The sequence below is a fragment of the Abramis brama genome (assembly GCF_963993115.1).
Source record: "Abramis brama genome assembly, chromosome: 17".
Lineage (NCBI taxonomy): Eukaryota > Metazoa > Chordata > Actinopteri > Cypriniformes > Leuciscidae > Abramis > Abramis brama.
Genome location: NC_139979.1, coordinates 12,597,008 through 12,622,617, shown reverse-complemented (window position 1 = coordinate 12,622,617; position 25,610 = coordinate 12,597,008). Strand labels below are relative to the sequence as shown.

At 38.2% G+C, this 25,610-nt stretch overlaps 4 protein-coding genes and 1 long non-coding RNA gene across 6 annotated transcripts in view; 4 read left to right on the top strand and 1 right to left on the bottom strand.

Moving 5' to 3' along the window:
* usp45 (ubiquitin specific peptidase 45) overlaps nucleotides 1-799 on the bottom strand; it is a 34,314-nt gene extending 33,515 nt beyond the window's left edge. The window contains exon 1 of the mRNA XM_084088404.1: nucleotides 508-799. The gene's annotated coding sequence lies outside the window, so the exon portion shown is untranslated. The remainder of the gene's footprint in view (nucleotides 1-507) is intronic.
* A 787-nt stretch (nucleotides 800-1,586) lies between these two features.
* Nucleotides 1,587-4,275, top strand: tstd3 (thiosulfate sulfurtransferase like domain containing 3). The gene is made up of 4 exons (XM_084088405.1): nucleotides 1,587-1,865; nucleotides 2,180-2,368; nucleotides 2,454-2,613; nucleotides 3,762-4,275. Exons 1-4 carry the CDS (start codon nucleotides 1,742-1,744, stop codon nucleotides 3,826-3,828), a joined length of 540 nt encoding a protein of 179 aa, XP_083944531.1. The 5' UTR covers nucleotides 1,587-1,741; the 3' UTR covers nucleotides 3,829-4,275.
* A 1,905-nt stretch (nucleotides 4,276-6,180) lies between these two features.
* LOC311067422 (desmin) lies at nucleotides 6,181-10,613 on the top strand. Its single transcript, XM_084089262.1, has 11 exons — nucleotides 6,181-6,412; nucleotides 7,055-7,208; nucleotides 7,764-7,913; nucleotides 8,225-8,344; nucleotides 8,441-8,536; nucleotides 8,619-8,753; nucleotides 8,937-9,047; nucleotides 9,188-9,298; nucleotides 9,383-9,507; nucleotides 9,651-10,076; nucleotides 10,479-10,613. The coding sequence occupies exons 1-11, from the start codon at nucleotides 6,189-6,191 to the stop codon at nucleotides 10,564-10,566; spliced, it is 1,740 nt and encodes a 579-aa protein (XP_083945388.1). The 5' UTR covers nucleotides 6,181-6,188; the 3' UTR covers nucleotides 10,567-10,613.
* A 5,099-nt stretch (nucleotides 10,614-15,712) lies between these two features.
* LOC311067406 lies at nucleotides 15,713-18,146 on the top strand. Of its 2 annotated transcripts, XR_014603222.1 has the most exons (9): nucleotides 15,732-15,871; nucleotides 16,108-16,156; nucleotides 16,260-16,328; nucleotides 16,433-16,514; nucleotides 16,609-16,642; nucleotides 16,726-16,812; nucleotides 16,955-17,119; nucleotides 17,281-17,338; nucleotides 17,431-18,146. It is a non-coding gene; the product is annotated as an uncharacterized lncRNA (long non-coding RNA). The 2 variants fall into 2 exon arrangements; XR_014603223.1 differs by lacking the exons at nucleotides 17,281-17,338; nucleotides 17,431-18,146 and having other exon boundaries at nucleotides 15,713-15,935; nucleotides 16,955-17,080.
* Nucleotides 18,147-19,933: 1,787 nt separating this feature from the next.
* prdm13 (PR domain containing 13) lies at nucleotides 19,934-25,404 on the top strand. The gene is made up of 4 exons (XM_084088739.1): nucleotides 19,934-20,187; nucleotides 21,679-21,810; nucleotides 21,891-22,011; nucleotides 23,484-25,404. The coding sequence occupies exons 1-4, from the start codon at nucleotides 20,047-20,049 to the stop codon at nucleotides 24,917-24,919; spliced, it is 1,830 nt and encodes a 609-aa protein (XP_083944865.1). The 5' UTR covers nucleotides 19,934-20,046; the 3' UTR covers nucleotides 24,920-25,404.
* Nucleotides 25,405-25,610: the final 206 nt, after the last annotated feature.

Sequence of the window (25,610 nt, the reverse complement as noted above, 5' to 3'; positions counted from 1 at the left end):
TAAACTGATATTATATTTATTCTTATTCTGATTTTTTCCCACAACACTGTTTGTTTTAGTGAAGAACAAGGTTCTGGAAGCTCTGGAATTATCTATTTACACTCCTGCGAATTTTTCCTTTCCATCTCAAATATCTCAGTGGGCAAACACTAGTAGCAGACTAACGTTACCCGATCTATCTGAACTCATGAATACTGCAAAATGACAGCAAATGAATACGGTTTAGATAAGGAAGTATCCTGTCAGCAGTTTAACCATTAACTATAACTGACGAATCGGTAAGTGAGGATAATAAAGCAATACGAGAGAATTAGTTATTAACACACCATTGTAGAAAAGCAAACAAGAGCACGACACCTGAGACTTGCCCAGGTAACTGATACAAGTACTGACAGCAGGTACCGGCTGGTTAAAGGCCTTTGCTTACCTAAGATCTGTTTATAACACACAGTTAGAGTAGCTACAACAGTAAAAGGTCGTTGGATTATAGTAATAAACCCAACTCACCCTGTTTATGTTTCCCTCCTCTCTAGGCTCGCAACCAAGTGAACGTCAGTTGTCAAGTGGCCAGGTGGAAGAGCGAGGCTGATAACTTGCATATGCTTCCAAGTTTATAAATACGGATGAATTTCTGTCGGTAGTTTGGTGTTCGGATCTAAAACTTCGACAATCAGGAATCGAGCAATTCCGAGACAGTTTGTATTTTGATTTATAGAGTTTGTCAGCGTATTTAGTGGCATTTGGGAAAGAAGAACAGAAAGCACAAGTATCACATATGTCACGTGGTCACACCGTCAACGACGCGCTACGGATACTTGTATGGTCAAACTCGTTTGGGTATCTACTGTAGCTATAATAGAGCTGTTTGGCTCAGACGAGCACTGTAGTGTTTTGTAAAAATGTAAAAACAAAAGAGCTATTTGAGAATTCAATATTATTGTTATATATCATGTAAAAATTGTCACATTTTCACTCTTTTTGTGTTATTAGAGTAAATGTGTAAAAAAAACTCTCTTTTTAATTTTTCTTATTTTATTTTTTGCATAATTTAACCAGTTATTCTTTGCTGCATTATAAGTGCATTATATCCGGCCGATTATTATTTTATTGTGCATGATCATTCCTCTTGTCTTGGTATTGTTTGTGTTAATATACATTTTGCGATCATTTTAATGAAAGTTAGGCCTATATTAACAATGTATTATTCAAACGTCAATTAAACCACACTTCTAGATTAAACAAATGCTTTCATTTGCCAGCACCAATATTTCCTGAATGCCCACTTTCTCTACTGAGATTTGTTTATAATTAGTTAATGGACGTGTGGGTCTGATTAAACGTAAATTATGTATTAACATGACATAACCACTTCAGATTCTGTTAAATAATCACTTGCATGTCAAAATATAGTATAACTTTGTTGAACACATATGAAAAAAAAAAAAAAAAAAAAATAGGAAAGGAGAAAATGTGAAGAAAATATGCAAATAAAAAAGAAAAGGAAAAAAACTATATCGTTATATATAAACAACTTTAAAAAAAGGGGGGCTAAAAAAAAGAGTAGCATACGTCACTGGTAATACGTAGTAGTTGTGCGCATGCGTACAGGAGTAGTAGATAGCTGCAATCCTGCTACGTAGCTTAGATTTACGTCCCATCGTGTTTTCGTCAATATTTAGACACAAAACAAGGAAAAAAGTAATATCGTCATCTTGCAGCTTTCCTTACTATAAATTCTACCATGGCGTTACATGTCTGTTCACGGCTGACGAGAAGTTTTGTCCGCGTTGTAGCGAGCAGAAGTGTCATTCTTGTCACAAGACCACTGACGAGTTCATGCTGGACACATTTACGTTGCTTACAGCGTGAGTGTTGAAATATTGCATTGTGTAAATGTAATACATCGTGATTGACATCTACAGATCTGTAAAATCCCGGCCAATCTTGCATTCGTCTTTACCGCTTTAACATGTGATTTCTCCCTCAGCGTTTTTTTTTTTTTTTTGAAAATGCTTGGGCTGTAATAAGTACTTTAAAAAAAACAAGCTTGTATAATTTGTTCTAAAAGTTGACATTTTTATTTTTAAAGTTAAAATATCACACAACGACAACTAACGTATACGTCTAGCAAAATAACGGCCTCTATCGGTCAAGTGTGTGTGTGTGTGTTATCTTTCAGATACCCGCGTCATTCGTTATGATGGTGCTTCGTTACTGAATTTCAGCTCTTCTAGTCAGCCTTCAATAGATGTGTCATATGAGCAGCTGAAGAAACTGCTGGTGTCCCGATCCAGTGTGGTTATAGACGTCCGTGAGCCGTGGGAACTCAGGGAATACGGGAACATACAGGGGTCTATTAACGTTCCACGTAAGTCAGTGAATGTCCTCATCCATGTAGGCTTCTGTATAAAGTCTCATTATATAATTACAATACTGCACCCTCTCATCTGCAGTGGGACAGTTGAATGGAGCTCTCCAGCTCAAACCTGACGAATTCAAGGAGAAATATGGAGGAGATATGCCATCACAATCCCAAAATATAGTGTTCACCTGCCTAGCTGGTGTAAGAAGCAGAACTGCCCTGGAAGCTGCAGTGTCATTAGGATACACAAAGTGAGCAATTATGCTTATTATAGAACTATTATAGTGCTTGTTTCTTTGCCACTTTTTACACAGTTTGAGTTCTGAGCGAAACTTTGAAAAGCATGACCTCTCAAGACTTGTATTTTCAGTCCAGAAGTAAAAGAAAATTACTCTAAATGTAGCATTTACAGCATCTGTTAGGCTATACCTCACGGCAGAAGTCTTCAAATGGGGAGTCGCCAATTAGTATTTGATTTGAAAGTAAATTTGGTCAAGAAAAAACATATCAAAATAAGTATTAATCAAAAATGCAATATTAAGTTAAGTTCAACCAAATCTAAAGTTCAGCTTTGTTTCATTATCCCTCCTTCATTAAAATGCATTAAGTTACATTAAATTGTAATTTACGCGATATATATGATCCTGTACGTCAATAATGATTATTTTAATGCAGGGGTGCCCAAACGTTTTACTATGATGGGCCAAATATTGAACTTGTTTGAGGGCCGTATGCCGAAATTAAATCTTGCATTTTATTTATACGAAGTTAAGTTATATTCTCTACATTTAAATGCAAAAATAAAACAAAAAAGGTTAAAAAAAAATATAAATTAGAAATGAAGATATGCTTTAATGGCATGTTTATTTCCTATTTTTCTCCTCCTGATATGGCATGGCAGGCCAAATCAAAGATCATCACAGACCAAATTTGGTTTGGCCACCTCTGTTTTAATGGTTTTCCATTGTTATTCTTATTACAAGTATTTAAATACATCAAAGGTATACAATGTGTCTTTTGGCACTCTAGTGTTTAATAGACAAAATTGCATGTGCCTTGTGGAAGAACATTGTAGTCGGAGCTACTTGTCTGTTTATGTATATACAGTATATACAGTTTGGAGGATGAATTCATGATGTGCTCGCTCATAATATAAATTTTAAACAAAAAAAAGTGACATAGTGTGCCTTTAATGTAGTATGCAGTACTAGTAGTACATTTATAGGCAGGGCTACTGTGAATTTTATACAATATACTCTAGGTGTCTGTCCACCAAGAAGAAGCAACAGGATATGCACCAGATTATACAAATTCTTATATCAATAGGCTATACGCTACAGTATATTGAAGCTCTGTTTGTATGGTCTTAGTTGCCTAATTGATTTTTCTTTTCCGGTAGGGTTCAGCATTTTCCAGGCGGATGGCAAGAATGGGCAGAACGTGAATTAATACAAACCAAAGAGTGATTGTCCCTTTGTAGTCATGCTAACACTGTGATAGAAGTTTGACTTGTACTGCAATCTCAACTGACACTGAGTCAAAATGTGCCACTAAGACAGTGTAATTTAATGGTATTGACTGGAAGTAAAGGAATGGTGTGATTACGTTATAAACCAAGATGCACTAGTATATTACATATTGGGATCAATGCACATTCTACTCTTATATTTCATTTGACATATAGCATACTGTAGTGTAGTTGGAATGGGAAGTGCAGTGACCTGCAGTGTGTATGGTACAATTTCTGTTCAAAGGGCTGTTGGCTATTTGCCTAATACGTAAACTTAAATATTTTGAGCAGGCAATCCAAATATCAGGGCAAAAACATTTATTCAATGATTTATGTTCAGTTTGCATAGTACTATAAAGTGGAGTGTTGTTTTTGTATTCTTGAAAGTAAAACTTTAATGTTACATTGTGTTTTTGTGCTTATTTGAAAAAGTATATCTGCATTACCTCGCATTTGTCATTTTTGATAAAAGCATTAAAAAAAATTAAAAAAAATTAAACAAACCCCCAACCCTAAATATTACGATTTAAGATGTAACTCATCCTTCATTTGAATATCATCGTGTACAGGCTAGAATTGCTCACAAAATATAAAAATCTAATGTAAACATAATATATGTAATCTAGTGAGAGAAAACTACCAAGACAAAACACTTTAATTGCTGGTTTATGTGCAATATAGCCTATATTTATTTAGAAAGAAATAGCCCTTTTATGCAGCAAGGCAGCATTCAATTGTTCAAAAAAGACAGTAAAGTCATTCATTATGTTTCAAAAGATTTCTTGAAATAAATCCTGTTCTTTTGAACATTCTATTCATCAACGAATCTGGAAAACAATGGATCACAGTTTTAACAAAGATATTAAGCAGCACAACAATAATAAGAAATGTTTTTTTGAGCAGCAAATCAGAATATAAAATGATTTCTGAATGATCATGTGACACTGAAGACGAGTAATAATGCTGAAAATTCAGTTTTTCCATCACAAAAATAAATTACATTTTAAAATATATTAAAACAGAAAACAGTTATTTTGAATTCTAATATTATTTCACAATGTTACTGTTTTACTTTTAACCGAATAAATGCAGTGAGCATAAGAGACTTCTTCCAAAAACATCTTACCGATTCCAAACTTTTTCAACGACTTCTACCTTACAAATAAGAAAACCCTCTTCACCATACATAATCTGACTGGCACTTTATAAGACTTTGTTATTGTCCTATACAAGTTGCAATGTCATCTGTGACTTATGACAACAACAGCTATTGTACTGCCATTTTATAATAATATCATTAGAATTTCTTACACACTAGCATGTGTCTTTGAGCCATATGTGTCCGATTATAAGAATTATGTGTACCATTGCCATTAATGTGGATGTGATAAAGCTGTTTTCACCGATAAATCTGAAAAAATATATATAAGCAAAGCAGCCTCAACAACAAATGGACAAAGACAATAGTGCCTTATTATTGCCAATAAAGAGGCTAGCCTATTGTCTTTATCAGTGGTGTCATTGTTATTTTCTGTATATGAGCACTGCTACAGGAATGACTAATGTACTGTAATTGAATGAGATAGCAGGAGTAAAATAACGCCTGAGTGATTCAGCTCATTTAGCCACTGTTCACATCTCAGAGAGATGCAGACCCAGCCTTCCTCCCACATGGCTGGCAAATCTTCGATCGTTGGAAAGAATCTCATAAACCACATTCTGTCAGCACAAAAAAACAAACAGCAGCCTTGTGTAATGAAGAAAACATTAGAGCATAATTCGGCTGACACTCTATCTGCACCTTTTTAAGGGAAAATAATTATGATTAAAAAGACTGTGAGGACTTCCCACTTAAATCCTTTAGTCATCTCAACCGTGAATCTCAGACAGGCCTTAGAAAAACATTGGGGTTTGTTTCCCTTCGCCTTTCTCATTTTTACACATACTTCCATGTAAATAGTGACCAGATTAATGTCATCTCTCACATATCAGTATCCCTTTGCACAGATTGGCCCCGTGACACTATTTCTTGCTCTGTCTAGAAGCATGTGTAATTAAAATCCCTACATATCAAAGCACATCAACATCACGACTGCCTCTTAATTTAACCCTCCATTCAACACCTCTCAAGACCCTGACAGATGTTTGAGTGACTGGCCCATTTCTTGATGGTGCAGAGGCTCAACATTCCCAAAGCACTGACTCATGTTTATAGCTGAGTATAAAATGCCTGGACCTCTGAGAGTGTGGATTTGTGAACAGAGCTTGCAAAAGGAAGATCAACAAAGTAAGGCCTTAAAGTTTAGCCACTGATCAATGATGAGTCGCAGCCCAGAAAGGATCTCATCCTATCGCCGGCATTTCGAGGACACCAGCACCTCCTCTTACCAGGTGAGGGTCAGCAGCCCTTCTCCCGTCAGACGGGATGCGGGGAGGTGCCGTTCAGCCAGCTACTCCCGTAACGCCACCGCCGTGAGAAGCAGCATGGCCATGGGACGGAGGACCATCTCATCCTCACGCAGCCAGCCCCTCATGACTGGGTAAGCATCGCACATGAAGCAAAGGAACAATACTGAACATCATGCATTACACTTCATGCAATTTGTTAAACCAATTGAGGAGAATAAATGTTTTATCTGCCTAGCAATGGAATTAATGATTTCTGTTATTTATAGGAGGTGCACAGTTACAAATGTTATGTACATGTGCAAGTTATATATTTGCTTACACATATAACATTAATACACACACACACACACACACAGTGTTTTTGTGAATAAATTCCATGCAAGTTTTTGTATATAGTTTTTTGTATATCATTTTTGTAGTATTACACATGGCAAATATTTAATAAAATATCTAATAATACAATTACTTAAAATATTTGTTGTTATTTTTGTCCTCATGATTTCTCTTATTTATATTTGTCTTATAATAATGATTACTACTATTGACTGGAGGCAAATAACTGCTTTGTTAGAACACACTTTCTTTTTCATTTAACTTATTGATCCGTTACAAATCACACAAAGCCTCTAGGAGACTCGAGAGCGCTCTGTGTGACCGTGACCTATAACCCAAAGTGACAAATAAATGAATCTTCACAATATCAGTAACACGCTACCTTGCATACACTTACAGTTGGTTTCATGGTGTTTTTATGCTAACTGAATTGATTGCAGTGTCGGAATGGGAGCCATCTGTCTCAGTGGAGGGGGTCCAGGGTTTGATCTCGACCAGGCTGCTGCAGAAAACCGTGAATTCCTCAGCACACGAACCAGTGAGAAACAAGAAATGATTCTGCTCAACGATCGACTGGCAGCATATATTGAGAAGGCAAGTGCTCTTGCACAAAATGAATATGCCCTTGGTGCAATTTGAAACACTAGATGCTATTATATCTCACAAACACAAAGCTTTGGCAGCACTTTTATCCACTCTTTAAAAAAATATATTGTTCCATTCAGTGAACCTCTTAATAGATTTTTTTTTTCTTAACACGAAGAACATTTTTATGATCTAAAGAACCACTATCACCACAAAGAACCTTTTGTGGAATAAAAAGATTCCATGGATGTATCAATTAGCCTATATGTCACATTATTTATAACACCATAAGCTACTATAATTGATAGCCTAAGAAATATGCTATATATTTTACATTCTTTAACATTGCTCTTAATGCTCTTGGAAACGAGCCTCATTTTTAGAGCCATCTTTGACAGCATTTGTCTGATTTGGCCACGGTTGAATGCGTCGCGCTCACTGGCAGTGCAAATGCCACTGCTGGCCCACGAGATAAAGCGCATTATTCGCACTTCTGTGGGCATACAGATACAGACAGGGCACATAACACGCGTACTGTTTTCTTGTTCTCCTGTCGAAACAAAGGTCCGGTCGCTTGAGCAGCAAAACAAATTGTTGGAGACGGAAATCGAGTCCCTGAAGAATCGATTCTTGAAGCCCACCGGCCTCCGCTTGCTGTACGAGGAGCAACTCAAGGAGCTGAAGAGGCTGGCTGACCAGATGAGAGTGCAGCGGGTAATCATTTGAACAGATCTTTATATTATAATAATAATAATTAATAAATAAATCATATTTTTAAAAACGGCTACAATAAATGTAGGCCTAGTTAATTAATATTCAACCATACAAGTCTATATAGAATTAGCCTATCCATAAAATATTAATAGGATACATATTTACACAAGCCTGTTTTAAAACTTCAAAAATGTTGCCCAATGTTGTCTTTGATAAGCAACTCTTGAGGCGATAATTCGCAGTGGAGAGAAATAGTCTCTGACTTCGACAAGTATGAATTATGATAATAATGCTTCCAATTAATTTTAAAGGACCTTGCTATTGCTGCAAAGGATGCTATGGCGGGTCAGTTGGAGATGATTAAGATTAAATATGAGGAGGCCTTAGAGATGAGGAGGAAAGCCGAGCTTGACATTGAAGCTTTCCGTCCGGTATGATTCCCATCAAATTGCCTTATAACATTTAGCTTTATTAACAAAGAAATGTGATATAATTAGATCTCTTCCGAACATCTTTTCTATTCTCAGGACGTGGACGCCGCCACCTCCGCGCGCATTGCTTTGGAGAAGCAGCTAGAAAACCTGGAGGTGGAAATAGAATTCCTTCAGAGAGTGCACAAACAGGTAATTAAATCACAAAAATAATTATACTTTCACTTGAAAAATAAATCGAAATGTTTTAATATTTCAAACCGCACGCTTGCAGGAAATCGACGAGCTTCTGAAACAGATATACGCAGCCCACGCCACAGCATTAGACGTCTACAGTCTCCCCGACCTCTCAAGCGCTCTCAAGCAGATCCAACACCAGTATGATGACATTGCAGCTAAGAACTTACAGGTGGGTATTTTTAAATTACAAATATTGTTTAAAATGTTTGGAATTGAGGAGGTTGATGAGCATTGAATACACATCTGTGACTGAGTATTTTTTATTAAAGGAAAAACACTGCAGTTTAAACAAAATGTGTTACAACACTCCCTAGTCTCCATATTAACAAAACTACTTTTCATTTGTCTACAGGAAATGGATTCTTGGTACAAAAATAAATTTGAAGATCTCAACAACAAAACAACAAAACATGTGGACAAGGTGCGAAGCGTGAGAGAGGAAATTGTCACTGCGAAGAAGGATGTGAGTATTAATTATCTTTCTTTAACGTGCTTACATTGGGCAATAAATCTTTGATACTTTGATTTTTACTATAACAGTAGTAAAATAACAAATAACGTCTGAAATTATTACAGTATTCACTGATCCCTCTTGTTTTTTAGATTCAAAATAAGGAGCGTGACTTGGACTCTTTGAAAACCAAAAATGAGGCTTTGGAAGCACAGATCCGTGAGACTCAGGAAAAGTACAGAAAAGAACTAGAAGAATTCCAGGTGAGACAAATATAATTTGGCCTACATGCAAAGTAAAATCGAAGAAAGAAATCCAAGCATAAATTATATAAACACTTCTGACAGGCAAGAATTGAGGCCTTGCAGCTTGAGCTGAAAGCCTCCAAACAGAAGATAGCGCTGCTCCTGCGTGAATATCAAGATCTGCTCAATGTGAAGATGTCCCTCGAGATTGAAATTACCACATACAGGTAACTTTTAGCAACTTAAATATTTGATCACATAAAACAGTTAATCCCACAACACTTATCTTTCAGAGTAAAACATACCAGAATATAATCATTTCGAAAAGTGCCATTTTCTTCAGTTCTTCCTCCTCAATTGTTGTTCACAGGAAGCTCATTGAGGGTGAGGACTCTCGTCTGTCTTCCATGGTCCAGAGCATGCAAACCATGTCCCTCATGAGTGGCAGCATGAGTGTTCACAGTGCTGGAGCCACAGGTGTTGCAGGAGTTGCTGGTAGAGCGGGTGGAGGTCTTGCCGGAGGTCTAGGTGGTGGTCCTGCCACAGGTCTAGGAGGAGGCATTGGCGGAGGTCTAGGTGGTAGTCTTGGCACAGGTCTTGGAGGAAGTCTTGGTGGCAGCCCTGCCACAGGTCTTGGAGGAGGCATTGGTGGTGGTCTTGCTGGAGGTCTTCCCGGAGGTAATGACGGAGGTTTTGTCAATGGGATCACCGGTGGGGTTGGCGGCCCAGGCACCACTGTCGACTATAATCAAGAGCAGGCTGTGGAGATGACAGAGAGGAAGACTGTGCTTATCAGGTAGCATTAAAATAAAGCTCTGTGGTTTTGCACATGTGCTCATTCTGTGGTGTTTGTGCAGAAACTTGGGTTCAATTCTGGCCATGAATCATATTCCCATCTCACTCCCTGTATCCCATTCCACAGTGTTTCATGTCCTGTTTCAAATATCTGATAATATTCAAATAAGCTGTCACTGGGGCAGTACCCTTTTGAAAGGGCACCACCCGGACAGCTTTTGTACCTTTTTTTCTGAGAGTGATGGCAAAATAAAAATAAATCTAAGCATTCTATCAATAAACTCACATAAACAAAGAAAATGTAACAGATACTGTGAGTGATATAAAGTAAAATAAGTGTAGAATTAATATTTTAGAGTTTCATTTTAGCCCGCTGAATGAATTGCATTGTTTTCTCCCACAGAACAGTTAAAACCGAGGATGACGTTCTGGAGAGCAGCACACAGGAGAAATCTTATTCCATCTCTGGAGCAGCAGATGATGCAGAGTAATGGTGTTTTCTGCTCACCAGTCATGCCTTCAGATGCGTGTGCCTTACTACTCAAAGATCAGCTTGCGTCTTGCGTTGCTTGTCCACAAATGGAAATAAAGCTCTGAGCATCATGTCCTTTTGTGGGTTTTGTTTCAACACTGTCTGTGCATAAAATCCGCGTTTACACAATATCAACAGGTGTAAAATGCAGGACACCTTATGACTGTTTATGATGAGGAAGGAATAGACAGGAACACTTCTTAAGGGAGTGTGATTGTGTCACTCAAGGCTCAGTGTATGACCTTGATTCTTTGGCCAAAGGGGAACCCCAAGCTGTACGGTATACTGCCACAACAAGAATCACACTCACTATGGCCCCATTCTATCTAAATCGGCCCTCTTCATCTGCATCTGATCCATCCTGATCGGTTCACACTGGAAAATGTCCAAACACTCAAAACTTTAGAAGTGTGAGGTAGATGTGCACTGGAGTACTTAAGCATAAAACTACTGTTGACAAAAGCAGCATGTTGACAATTTATCCAATTAAAAATATAATCATTTATATAGACTTTAAATGAAAAACTGATGATTCGATTCAAAACAACTTTCAGATCACGAGCCTGAGCACTGACGAACCACACTTGAGTCAATAGTCCACCACAGCAAACAAAAGATAAATGCTCACAACAAGCACTAAAACATGTGACTGTTGAACTAATCAATTAAGACAAGGAAGTCTAAATATTGAAGGAAGTATCCAATATCTGAAAAGAGAGAAAATATTTCAAAGGCCTCTTCACAGTGTCATAGGATTTGTGTAAATTTTAGTGCATGTACAAAGACAGGCTGACTGGAAGTGGTAATTGTAACACTTTACAATAAGGTCCATTTGTTAACATTAGTTATTGCCTTAACCAACATGAGCAATAAACAATATATTCTTACAGCATTTATTAACCTTTTTTAGTTATAAAACGTTTGATCTTAAAAATATATTAGTAAATGTTGAGATTAACTTGAGACTAATAAATGCTGTAGAAGTATTGTTCACTGATGTTAACTAATGTTAATTAGTTATGTTAACAAACATATTTTATTGTATTAATCATATCAAATAAATTACACTAATTTATCATTTTAAATTCACACATAAACACAACATGTATCATATTGTGTAGCTCAAATACACAAACACAATGTAATTAACCTCACTGTTGACTTTTTGTTTTACATTGTAAGTGGGGATTTAAGGTCATGTGATTATTTAGCAGATTTGGGAGAATCACAGGCCCTCTGGGATTACAATACTAATTCAATCCAAAGGAAAAGGGATTATACCGGATTAAAATACATTAAAACAGCTATCCAGTTATTTAGTAGTTTGTCTAAATAGGATAGTTCGTTGTGACAGCAGTTTTGTCATTTTTAATACCGAAAAAAAAAAAACAATAACAAAATGTAATTGTTTTATTGTTATTATTACAATTATTATACTGTACATATCTCAGCCTAGTTCGCTAGATTTCGCTTTTTTTTAATTGACAGCACTGGAAAGATTCAGGGTCTTGAACATATCGGGTTAATCAATAGCCCCTCATTACTTTAGCTACGGTCATCATTTCCACAAGCTCATCCCACCCGAAACGGAGGCGCAATTAACGCCCAGTACTTGCCTTGCATTGTTTCTCCGCAGAAATGCACTGGACATTATGGAAAACCCAGAAATGTCAATCCTGTCCATTAATGAGGTTGCTACAGACAGTCTTCAGTGATGGTCGCTGATTCATATCATTAGTATGAATTTTGCCAGTCATGTAAAATGCATTCCGAGCTATAGGCGTTGTAAAGTTGGTGATATGCACTACGGCATGATAAAAATGATCTGCCTCATGCATTGCCTGCATGCGTGCATTATCAATATAATTAGCTGCGTTTACGTGAGTGGCTAGTGACCTTTCAAAGACGGGAGCTATCCAGGGTCCTGCCAGGCCACATGAACACCGAGTGCTGCTGAAAAAGGATTTAAATATGGTCATTACAGCTCATTAGAATCAATGCGAAAAATCAATTGTTTTCCTTTAAAGACGATTTATTCATTTAAACATATTTCCATTTATTTTGATCGAAAATAAATATTGAGAGAAAAAAGAAGTGTGATTTCTCATCCAGAATGGTGAAATGGATTTTCTATGTTAAATAAACCTTAGGCCTCATTCAGGACTCCTCACAAAAAAAAAAAAAAAAAAAAAAAAAAAACTCCTCACAAATTATATCCAGAACCACATACCTGAAGATCATTTTAGAATAGTTTCGTTTTCAGATCATCAGAAAATGTCATCCAAATTATTCAAAATGTTTTCAATCCATGACTTGAAAGAATCTCGTCAATGGAATAACTAATGATCTGTCTGTAGCCTATACATAGCATCACACAAAACTCCCTCAGTCTTTTTTTTTTTTTTTTTTTCCCAGCGTCCACTTAAATGATCTGAGGGGCAAAAGTTGGTGCTCTCTAAAACCTGAGAAATCCTGTCACTTTTTGCATATGGTTTTAGTGCTTTAATCCCAATTAGGCCCGGCTGACACACAGAACTATTCACTGCAAACCTCCCCTGAATACATTTGCCTAAAAATGAACTTCACAAATAGAGCTCGCGGTAAAGGCGTTCAGCAGCAGAGAGAATCGGATAGACTGAAGGTTCATTCTTACGCGCTCGAGTGAAAAAGGGTATGAATTTATAAGGTACACCGAAACATTTCAATTCAGACAAGTTTACACCCCATTATGCGAGGCCTTTCAACTGGGACAAGAGAGGTAAAGTTGGGGAAATTCGGTTCAAAAGGCAGAGCTAACTTTGTTCAGGCTTTGAATACTGAAACGAAGCAGCCCCCTTTCTTTTGAGAGCATTTAGAAATGGGAGCACGCATGAACAGAGTCAAATCAGGAGCCACTTATCTCGCCACTTTCTAATGCGACTTTGAATATTAGTCTGGGTTAAAATCCCAATCATGTCATCTGGTGGGACTCCCATACAAGCATAATTACTATTCAATCGCGTCACTAATGTCCCACCCGCATCCCCTATCTGCTACGCAGCTGGTCCGCCCTTTGTGAGGCTCGCACTTTCCCGCAACAAGAGCGAGTAGGTTAAGCGCATACAAACAGGCATGCAAGATTAATATTTGTAGGCAAACATATTTTCGTTCATGTTAAATTAATTAATTAATCGAAAAAAATGTCTGACCTTTGTTTCTTGCAGCATATATTAGCTTCATTATAGCCTATTATGCTATTAAGCCATGGAATGTTGACGTATACAACTAAAGTAAAAAGAAATGCAGCAAATGATTTGTATAGCCTACAAAACGTTTTCCTTATTTGCACTGGGAATGAAAGAAAAACGATGAGAAAAGAAAGAGCCTACAAAAGGAGTTTGTATGGCAGAGCGTTTATGGTCGGCGTAAAAAATGTTTTCTATAGAGCTCGGGCATTGTGCATCGTTCAGATAGAGTGGTGAACCCTTGGCACTCAAGCCCAGTTTGGACGCATGAATGAAACCCCTGGTGGGACACTGCAGTTCTTCACACAGTCGCTGTTACCCTACATTCATGCTTCATTATTTGGCAACCTGTTAAATCAAATCCCACATTTAGCTCGAATTGTAACGCTGAGACCCTGAGAAAATGCTTTCAACCACTTGACCACTTTCTCCGAATCTCACAATCCGACGGTAAAAAATGTTCTGGAATGCTCTGTTTGGGTCCACAATATTGTTCCGAAATAAAGCTGCTGCCGTGTAATTAATGTGCCATTTAAAAGACAGGGGACAATGCGAGCGTTCAAGCTATTTGATTTCATTTAATTTTCCATCCCATTTGCTCTGAACACTGCTTTAGCGTCCAAAACCCCTGCTCCAATGAGCGCTTTGGGATGACTTTCACCCTTTGCTTTTCCCGGTTAGGAGGACAGAAAAGAAAACGTCCCCGTTTCCGCCTTTGTGCACAATTTATTAGTTGGAGAACTTCGACTTTAAAGACACAAGACGAGAATGAGAATGGGCCCGGCTGGTGTGAGAGCTGTAGAGGCCGGACCCGCTGTTGCAGAGCGGATGGGAACCACCCAGATAGCAAAAAATATCTGCACGGCTTCTTTTTGCCGCCGGCCCCAAGCTGTCGGCTATAGGTGCGCCCCGCTGGCGGAGATGAAACGTTTGCCGCCGAATACGTCACTCCCATTTCTTGCGAGATGCCACCGGCGAACAGCCGCCGGGCCGCCGACTTCATTCTCTCTGACGGCTGCCGCCGTCTAAATGAACCGCGGCTGGCTGGCGGCAAGTCGCTTTGAAATCGACCAGCCATGAGTGAAACTGACAGCATTTTAACTACTTTTCACATTTAAAGCGATTATAATTATTATGTGAATTATATCAATTTTTGTTGTTGTTGTTGCTTCAAAGCCATTAGGGGTTAACAGATTTGACTCTGATTCCATGATAAGGTTTAGGAAATTACATTTAAATTACTTTGAAACTCTGAAGCGATAGCAGATATGTAAAATATATAGAATTATTTTATTCACTTAAGGTGACAATTCTTTACATTTCTTATGCACAATTTGAGATGCACCAATAGACCAAAAAGAATTCCTTTTGTAAAACTTACTTGGCAATAAATATCTTTCTGATTCTGATTAGTTTTTAAAATAAATATTTAATTCATGGTATGAACAATTTAGCAGAATAAATGGATGAAGTTAGATTTTTCACCAATGCTTGAAATCAGTGAACAGTGAACGATATCTGCAACTTGGCCAAAATCTTGGGTTTGCTTTATATTTTTTTTATTAATTTGCAACCATGGTAATGTCTATGAGAAACATGAAAATCCCTGTTTTGACCTGAAGGATAAAGTGAAATATTTAGAAATATTTTGTCTCTCTGTCACTCCAGGAAATTGTGGTTATGTCTTTCATTGTTTTACAAGCTCAATTTTTAATTTATTTTACCTTTTACATGTATAAGGGATTACTTTGCAGTTTGCAATTGCGAGTTTTGCGACCTGTACAAATGTTTAAGAAAGTGTTAAAGCACAAACAGAGAAGTACCTCCACCGGTCGAAAGGGGCAGCACCTAAAAAACTGAAGCAGATTTACTCGTCTCGTCACACGGTTTCAGTACCTTCGTAGTGTTGTGACGTATTTCCAAGTGAAGAGAATTACAGTGATCGCTACCACATGCTGTTTCACCTTTTTTACACACCTTTTTTACACACTGAGTTCAAGCATGTTCTAACGTTTCATGTTGAAATGTATCTAGCTACAGGTAGTACGCCCTCACGCCATTGCTCATGACCGGAAGAGAAGTCATTTCGAGGGGGGAGGGAAGGGTAACGTATTTGATTAAAGATTATAAGGGTACATGAATAAATAAAAAAAGTGCACAGATGAATCATTTACATAAACACTACAATATTACATATAAAAATACAAATAGTAAAATTTGATTTCATGCTGACTTTAAGATGATGAATCCTTTAATCATAATCTGTTTTTCACTAGGACACTTGATGGGATTCGCTGCAGCAGTTTCTGGATGAAAGGTGTTGAGGTGTGTTGTACATTCCATTCTCTTGCACAGTTCAATTATTGTTTCATTACTGAATATGCAATACTCTGCATTGAAATGAAAGCTGTTATGTTTGCTCCCCCAGCTCAAGTACTAAGCTTTACACCCCCGGCAGCAAATTTACCCTTGCAGCATATGGGTGAAAACTATGGAGGTATGTAATACGTTGCGCTTAACTAAGTGTTAAATTTAAGTCCAATTCATTAAATGTATGCAATAACTTCAAACATATTTTTACATGTCAATGATTATCAATAGGAGGGAGAAAGTCATTGATCTATTGTTGGCCCTTGTACTCCAATGACATCTCATGTCAAGCATGAAGTTTTCAGCTGTGAAGGTATATTCTAGCCCTATGTCTTAATGTCCAGTGTTTTAACAGTATTGAAAATAGTGCCTTTAGTTGTTTGTTTTATTTTATTTTTTAAATGTAGAACCAAGCCCTGAGGGAAAGCAATGCACGAGCAGGTGAGAACTTGCCCTGTTTCTTAAATTGTACTTTTTTGTGTGTGATGTAAGTCCAAAATTACCATATGCCTTTCATTTTGTAGCTTCGGATGACAGCGGCTTACTTCAAGAGTAGGTGAAGCAAGTTCAACAAACAATGTTGAAGACGTTTGCTTGCACTGGGCAATCAGGTTTAACTTGCAAACAGCACCTGTTGTAGTTGGTTTAATTCCCACTGGGGCTACCTGTACATGTAGTAGACCTAGATATAAATGTCATAGTTTAGTAGTTGAGGGACCAGGACTGACTATTTTATTCTGGGAAACCCTGTAGGTGCAGATCAGACCCTTATGCTGTGACGTCTTGCAGAGTTTGGCGATGTTGTGTCTGTTGGAGTTACTCCTGTCAGGGGATCTGTTACTCCCCCTACACACCCAGGAAGATTTGCCGGTTCTTGACAACAGTTTGAAGCAGGATAAAAAGCTCCAGGAACAACTTGTAAGTTTGCTGATTATAACGCCGTAGAGTAATCTAAAAAGTAAAATTTAAGATTGTATACTGCATATATTACAGTCTGAATCCTTAGCCTTTCACATTTTTAATTTATTTATGAGAAGCTTCAGAGAAATGTAATTTGTAACACTTTTTTGGATTTTCAGCTTGGTGTAGGGGATAAAGCATGTTTTAGAGACATGTTCCTTTAGACCATTGTTCAAAGTAAGTTGAATATTTTTTAATTATATTTTAAGTAGATGTGTATGGCCTCATGCAATTCAAATGAAATGACAGATCTGTATTTTCTAAATTAGCCATCCGGATGAACTCAGCAACCCAGGATGCCACTGATGCGGTCTAGGTTAATGTTTCACGTTACCTGAAAGGAGCATCTGACCGTGAAGGCAGAAAAAGGCACCGCACAGCTGAGAGGGACCCACAGCCGACCACTTGGGCTGACTACTGAAACCCCAGAATCACTGACAACTGGAATCCTTTCTTTATCTTGCAGTCAGTAACATCAAGACCCCTAAAGAAGTCAGAAGTGTCACACTATACTCACTCACTGTGGAAATTACTTTCTTTTTTTTCTTTTTTCAAATAATGCTTGTAAGTCCTTGTGCCACAGGTCAGCATTGCAGTTATAATGGTCTATTCTACTCCAGAGCTTTACTATAAATTACTACCACTTATCCTATTGTTAGAAATGGCTTGTAAATGTGATGTCATACTTTGATTTATTTGGTATCCTGCACATTATTTGGTATCAAGTATTCTCTTTAATTGTCATAATGTTTACTGGTAATTTGTTTCACCCTAGAGCTGTCCTCTTTATATGAACAGTTATTGTAAGAGTTGTAATTTGCTTCTAAGGCTGATTTTATTTTTTATTTTTAACCAAAATTTAATTAGAAACCTGCATGTTAGTATATTGATTTATATATTTTTCTGTTATGTTTCAGTGATCTGACACATCTTGTTTAAAATACAGTTACTGTACTTTGAAGTGGAATAAAAATGGCAAATGGATATTTGTCTGGTTTGAGCAATCATTATTCTTGATAAACTGCATGCTATATATATATATAGCCAGAATAAGCGGCGGCTGATCGCTCGAAAATAGCGCTTGCCTCCGGCGGGCCGCGGAAGGGCCGCCTGCAATATAAAGGCGGCGGAACGGTGGTTGGCCCGCGGGCCGGCCGCGGAACGAAGGCGGTAGGAAGGCGGCTGCCGCTTTTAAAAAGCGGCTGCCGCCGGCAGTGCGCCGTCCAACGTGTTTGCGATGTCGCCATTCTGCCGCTTATACTGCCGCCGGAGCACCGACGGTGGTCCGCCGACTCATTGCTATCTGGGCAGTCACAAATGGCAACATTAATAAATAACGCAGCGCACAGCCGGCCTTTGCATGCGCCTATTCAAAAATTGTTCGCGTGTCGTTCACGCTCTTTGACTCATTAAGGAGCCCAAAGAGAAGACTCCTAGAAAGGAGCAGTGGGGTACCTTTTCCTGAAGAAAGAAATCCCACCTCTGCTTCTCCAATTACAGCGTAGTGTCATCGCAGAGTCGCCAGGGCAGAGGTTAGCGGGACATGTTCATGGCTTGAATTTATCGCCCACAAATTCTTGTTTCTTCCCTTCGGCCTCTGTTCAGTCATTGAGGGCCACGATCAAAGAGGTCAAATGAAGTTTTAAAACCAGTGGTCACTTCAAATGACACCCAATGCTCCTGCATGAGTGAAATCAGAGTGCCATGTGTTCTCTTCTTGACATGTCTAAATGATAACATAACACACTAAACTGTTATTTATTATGATGTTTGAACTCTTTAGTAACTTTGTATTCAAAAGAGCAATGCCTGTTACATAGGCCAAGTGTATTAATTCGTAGAGGCTAAAATTATCACTTTATCTGAATGTTGGATGAATAAAATGAACTTAGAAAATATTATTGCTTTCTCCTTGAAACTATTCAATACAAGTATAAAGCTGCTAAACGATTAAACATTCGCAAGCAGAAACTATTGTCTTGCACAGGATTTTCTGTTCTGTTTTGTCCTGCGTCTTTATATCAAATCTTTTTTTCTCCTTTCCATTAGTTCTAGAGCCCTGCAGGGCGCTTCATCAAAACTGAATGCAACCATCCTGATACGTGACCTGTTGTCAAAAAGTGTGAAATGATAAGGTGGTGGTTATTTTGAAAGCGGCTCTTATTTTTTTGGCTGGTTCTCCCGTTGAGTACCTGCCCGGTCCCAGCACGGCACACGCCGGGAGTCAATAGAAGTTAACAAGTCTCCCAAACATTCCTGCTCCTTTTGTTGAAACGGCAACAGACAATGCAGCCAGGGAGAGAATAAAGAGCTTTGAAGTACATAAAACCTAAAAGGATGCAGCCAAGTAGATTTAAAGTAGTCACTGATTTCCAAAAACTGGTTTGTATAGGAACAATAAAAGGGGAGAGAATTTATGGAGAAATTATACAGTGGATTTGTCACTTAAAATATCGGAACTGTCTGACGGACAAAGCCACATGCTGAGGATTAATGGTTGCGCCAGACCTTTGATTCTGCACTCTCTTTTCTCTGCCCTTGACAAATTGGATTTTGGGGATGGGAAGGTCGCTGGGGCCTATTGTCTCTTGACCGTTTGGAGCGGTTCATTATGCGTGAGGGTGAGGGAAAGTCTCCATGTGACTATTTCGGAGGGTTCTACAGCTGCTAAAAGAGCGCAACTCTCTCATCGCGCTGCTCGCCCTTGCGCATTAATGTGCCGAGGGGAACCTGACTGCGCCATAAGAAAAGCCGGATCACACACGCCACCGCGTCACTTGGCGGGCGGATATTAGTCTGTCCTCATCTCAGACTCTCTGCTCATCTCAATCAGTGGCTGCTTGATCGTCCTGGTTCGGATAGCTCAGCCCCACACAGAGCAAGCCATGCAAGCGACTCGGACACCCACTATCAGTTTGTTCGCTGACTGTAGCATCCCAGCCGGGCTTCGGATAGGTCCGGTCCCGGGCATCTTCAAACTCGGGAAGTATGTTTCGGACCGCAAGGAACTTGGAGTGAAAAAGAAGGTTAGTTTGATTCATTTCCAACGCGCTCTTTAAGAAAGATTAGAATGTTGAACATTTTATTATGACTTTTGAAAGTTTTTATAAAATGCACACCGAGAGAAATGTGAATTATGCATTCGGGACATTTTAAACAAGATGTGCAAAATATTGTACAATGTAGAATAGATTATACCTGCAAATATGCCTCTCACATTTGTATTTTATTCTGCAGCTTTTAATTTAATTTATTGAATGACACCTACATACAAGCACAAATAAAATACAATAATAATAATAATAATAATAATAATAATAATAATAATAATAATAATAATAATAATAATACAATAATAATAATAATAATAATAATAATAAACTACTATTATTATTATTATATTTTAATTATATTGTTTCTACTACTACTACTACTACTAATAATAATAATGCTTTAATCTGAAAAAAGTCTAAATCAAACTAAGAAACAAAGAAAAAGTATATTTTAAAAACATTTTTTTATACATTTATAAGTAATTATTTATACCGTAAAAAAAAAAAAAAAGTTAGTGCACTTTACTTTTCCAAGTCTCGATGCTGACCTGTCACTCTTCATAAAGCATCCTCGTATTAATTGGTTTGTGCTGTCAGGTTAGAAATAATTGAGTTATATTAGCAGGACAACATGTCATTCTTTTACTTAACCGCCTTAATAGGGTGACCTGAGTATCTGGGCGAGATTTCATGCCTTCTACCCTATTACATTTCAAAGGCTTGAGGGCTGGTTTTTCCCAAGTACCAATTTATTTCGATAAAGATAACAGTAAATCAGACAATTAACCGATCAGTATATAAAATCTTGATTAAATTTAACTGAAACAGTATATTAAATATTAGTATAAAATCACAATATGGCCCATGTATTTTATTTTAAAAAAAATTAAATGTATGAATATGAAATATATTTAAAAAAAAATTAAATGTGGAATATTCGTAAATCAAATGGGTTTAAAAGGCGTTGCATGTAAACGGCTTTCACTTTCCTAAATAAGTTGTAAATAGACTGGAGCTCTTTCCGCTGTCTGCTTCTGTGATTGATGCGCGTAAATGCAACGCCGCGGGCCATGGGCGATCATCAGGTGCAATCTCCGTGTCAAATGTCACGCTTTAATCTTTAATTTGTTTGAACAGAATGGAAATGCTTTGACACTCTTCAAATTCGTTTCTCATATCAACTCAATTATGTGGCCTGTTCCTTGTAAAATTATCACCATTGTCTAATAGACCGAATAAAACGACATTAACGCGCTTTTGTTTGAAATACCTTGGGGTGATATAATTAAAAATGCGTGGGGAGAAAACAAAAAACAAAAAGACAACAAAGAATATTAGGTATATAATATATGTGTATACATTTTTACATAAAAATTGACTGAAGAGTTTGACTATTTTAGCTACCTTTCGTTATGAACCAAGTAAACAATATTATGTTATTCATGTTGAAATTTGTATTTGTAGATTCGTCTGGTGAGGGGAGAATTCGTGGATGAGTCTGGCAGCGCAGTTCCAGATTGGATCGGGTTAATACGCGCGGCCAGGAACAGTCAAGAACAGAACCTCGAGGCAGTCTCGGATTTACCTGGAGGACAGGTGAGAAAGGAAAAAAAATAATGAATTTGATCCAAGGTAAATTACAGACTATTTCTAATACTTTTCCTTCTTTTCGAAAGATATTCTACCGTGTGATGAGAGAAATACAGTCTGGAGAGGAATTGAGCGTTTGGTATTCCAACGCACTGGCGCAATGGTTTGACATTCCTACGACTGCAACTCCAACTCATGACGAAAAAGGTGAGACGTGCGTCATAATTTCGTTTATTTAGAAATGTGCAATAATTAAATATAATTCTTCAAGTAGAGAATACCTTAGACCTTTTCACTTTACTTGAATATATTTCAGAAATATAAAGTACCCTACAAGCTGTAGGCTATATAGTCATTCAAATTACGAATTAAAATAATAATAATAATCAAAATGCATAGCGTAAAATAAATCCCAAATGAAATAATAAAAAAATAAAATAATTTTGCAATTATCAAATAAAGCGACAGTGTATTACCAAATTAGCCTAAATAAGCATATTATTATATTATATTATATTATATTATATTATATTATATTATTATAGCCTATAGCCTATTATATATTGTTAAAACTAATAGTAAATTAGTTTTGATGCGCTATGAACGATTTTTTAAGCAACACGGCCACCAGCACAATCAAAGCCAAATCCTATTCAAATCCGATTTAATAGGCTTATCTGAGAATGTTGTCAGATTATCCCTGTTTAGTTAGTAAATCGAAAGGTCTGGCGTCTGGGGCAGTAACTCAGTGATTGGTTGAGAATTATTGAGCAGAGTAGCCTACACACACACACACGCTGCAGGCTACTGTATTTGCTATATATTTACATATGATTGATCATTCATGCTCAGCTACGGTCTGTATGTATTATCTCTCTTAATTAGTTGTATTCACTAATAAAGTCCTGGATGTGCTCTCCTGGGCTGATGCGCAGTGTAGTTCAGCGAGGGTTAACAAATGTCATCTAGCCATTAATATTCATGTATTCAAAAGCAAATACATTCAAAAAGGTGCTCTACGGTAAATTAGCTGGCTGCATAATGTATTGTTTGCCAGTGAATGCAAACTTTTATGTGGGATGTATATTGCCCTGATTTGCGACGCTGTACTGTGAGCGCTGCTCTCGGGCCAATACACGGTGCGCTCCTTGACATACGCTTCCTATTCTCCAGCGTCAACAGATGGGCCAGCCTCATTGTCTTATGCGACTCGCGATTTCAAGCAACAGCTGCCGTCAATTCCACGGGAAAGCGCACAGGGAAAGTCCCTATTGAATGTATTGGTTTGTAAGCGCCAGATTGGGCCGGCGCTTGCTCTTTTGATAGTGACAATAAACAACGGGGTTTTGAGGATTACAAAATCATTACATCTATATCATTGACCCCAGACTGCCCAACTGGTGTCATGCCAACGTGACCAAGGCGCGGTGATAAAAAGTCATGACTGCAGGCTATCATATTCAGCAAAAGGCCATCTTGTCAACAAGAATCATTTACAGTCGTTCTTGATTTGTTATAATGGTGCTCTAGAGATTAAAACATCTTTGACGCACTATTTGAGTTTTATTTCAAAAAGAGTCTCCAATGAAATCTAATTGTAAAACATTTTCCTCATGCAATTTAAGAGTGTTGTATCTGAGAATAACGTAATTTAATTGCTTTTTTAATTTTTGTTTCAGGCGAGGAGCGCTACATTTGCTGGTACTGCTGGAGAATATTCAAATACCCGAACACCCTGAAAGCTCACGTGCATTTCCACTGTGCGTTGAGCAACGGCAGAAGTTTGGTGAGCAACGAGCAAGTGAGAGGCACAGACAACTTCAACAGATCTCCGAAATCAGGGGACATCCCGAATACGTCGTCCTCTCCACGAATCGGCCACAGCACCTTCATGTCAGACGCATTGAAACCGTTCGCCAACAAAGCGGGACTATCCAAAAAACCCAGCGCAGAGGAGCAGGACAGGGCCCTTGACATGAGCGTGACCTCGGCCAGGAACCCAGGACACATCCTGGGCCTCGGCGGGACATCGTCTGTGCTCAACAGCATGGGTTTCCATCCCGGCGTGCGCTCTGCTTTCAAACCAATGGGACTTTCAAAGATCTCCCCGGCTGAGGTCGCGAGAGATGAGCCCAATGGGAAACCAAACAGTATTGGGTTCAGTAAACTGCTGGGAAACATCAAGTCAGTGCGCACCCTAAACGAACCAAACGTTCATCCCTCAAAATGCGCGCACACCATGGACAGCACCCCTCCCGTGATCCCCTGCGCAAACACCATCCGTGGCTTTCCTCTACTGCCACATTTTGAGGAGACTTCAGCTTTCAAGCACGTTGACAACCGCATGCACCCTACCCTGTCGCCCTCGCGCTACTCCCAGCTTCCGGCCGGGTTTCACTTCGAGAGGTTCTCCTTGCCACAGTTTGATGGTGGAAAATCCTACAATGGAGACTGCAACATACCCCTCATGCCATTCACGGTTTACAATGGAGAGCTCCTTTATAGTTCCCCGTACTACCCTCTGAAATTTCACTTCGGCAACCTGCTGAAATACCCAGACTATTTCGGCGCGCCCGCTCTAAATCCAGATCTAAACGCGATTACGAATATCGACAGGGAGATTGCAATGCACACGCAACAGCTGTCTGAAATCGCCGTAGAGAAGAACCGTTCACGACTGGAGTCTATGCCCGCATCGAACCCAAACTCGGGCAAGCCAAAAAAGGGACATTTGTGTCTTTATTGTGGCAAACTGTACTCTCGAAAATACGGGCTGAAGATTCACATGAGGACTCATACAGGCTACAAACCACTCAAATGTAAAGTGTGTTTTAGGCCTTTTGGCGATCCTAGCAATCTCAATAAACACATCCGACTGCACGCGGAGGGAAACACGCCCTACAGGTGCGAGTTCTGCGGGAAGGTGCTCGTTCGCAGGCGAGATTTGGAGAGGCACGTCAAATCGAGGCATCCTGGTCAAAGCATCAAAAAATCCGAAGACAAAATGGATGGCATCTTCGAGGACGCCGAGCAAAAAAGCGACAACGACAGCGACGTCGATGTTTGCTTCACAGATGATCAGAGCGACCAAGAATCGAGTAAAAACAATGATTAATGGACCAATTTCTGGACATATTTAAATAGACTTTTGCTCTTATGTAGCTAAATTATGCATGTACATAAACTAGTTATGAATTGTTTGTTTATTTTATAAAATTAATGTGAAAAGAAACCTTGCAGACTAAGCAAATGTTCCCCTAGTAAATTAAATAATTATGTGAAGGAGGCACTCATGATAATCTCATAACATGCTTATTGGTATTGAGTAGGCTACATCTCAGCGCCCTCAATGTGGAGCTGCACTTTATAATAACGGGATTATGCCACACAAACGATGCGTTTGCGTCATCTTTTCTTTAAAAATGTTCCTGTGCATCTTTTCTTTAAAAATGTCTGACCGTTTTCTTATAACACAACGTTGGAATTACCTGTCAAATCCGCACTTTTTTATTTTATTTTTCAGCAAAAGCATTTAACTCATTCTGTATAAATGATTTTTGCAGAACAACGGGCACCTATCAATAAAAATAAAGTGGTGTTTCAAAGAAATTTTGGTGTTTCTATTTAGTCGAAAAGCATTTGTCAAATTATGAGGCTATTCATTAAGTAACAGGATGTATCGTTTATTATTATTGTTGTTGTTGTTGTTAACTGATATTTTATTTGACCATATTTTTCCTAGAGAAAAAAAAAAATTCCTCCCACTGTCCGTTTTTAAATAAAATGGAAAAAATATAGTTTAAGAT

Excerpts from the sequence above, each read along its gene's own strand:
- prdm13 (XM_084088739.1), top strand. The coding sequence starts at position 20,047 with ATGCAAGCGACTCGGACACCCACTATCAGTTTGTTCGCTGACTGTAGC. Across the intron at positions 21,811-21,890 it reads CGGATTTACCTGGAGGACAG|ATATTCTACCGTGTGATGAG; the intron begins GTGAGAAAGGAA and ends TCTTTTCGAAAG. Across the intron at positions 22,012-23,483 it reads TCCAACTCATGACGAAAAAG|GCGAGGAGCGCTACATTTGC; the intron begins GTGAGACGTGCG and ends TTTTTGTTTCAG.
- LOC311067422 (XM_084089262.1), top strand. The coding sequence starts at position 6,189 with ATGATGAGTCGCAGCCCAGAAAGGATCTCATCCTATCGCCGGCATTTC. Across the intron at positions 6,413-7,054 it reads AGCCAGCCCCTCATGACTGG|TGTCGGAATGGGAGCCATCT; the intron begins GTAAGCATCGCA and ends AATTGATTGCAG. Across the intron at positions 8,754-8,936 it reads TTGCAGCTAAGAACTTACAG|GAAATGGATTCTTGGTACAA; the intron begins GTGGGTATTTTT and ends ATTTGTCTACAG.
- tstd3 (XM_084088405.1), top strand. The coding sequence starts at position 1,742 with ATGGCGTTACATGTCTGTTCACGGCTGACGAGAAGTTTTGTCCGCGTT. Across the intron at positions 2,369-2,453 it reads GGGGTCTATTAACGTTCCAC|TGGGACAGTTGAATGGAGCT; the intron begins GTAAGTCAGTGA and ends TCTCATCTGCAG. Across the intron at positions 2,614-3,761 it reads GTGTCATTAGGATACACAAA|GGTTCAGCATTTTCCAGGCG; the intron begins GTGAGCAATTAT and ends CTTTTCCGGTAG.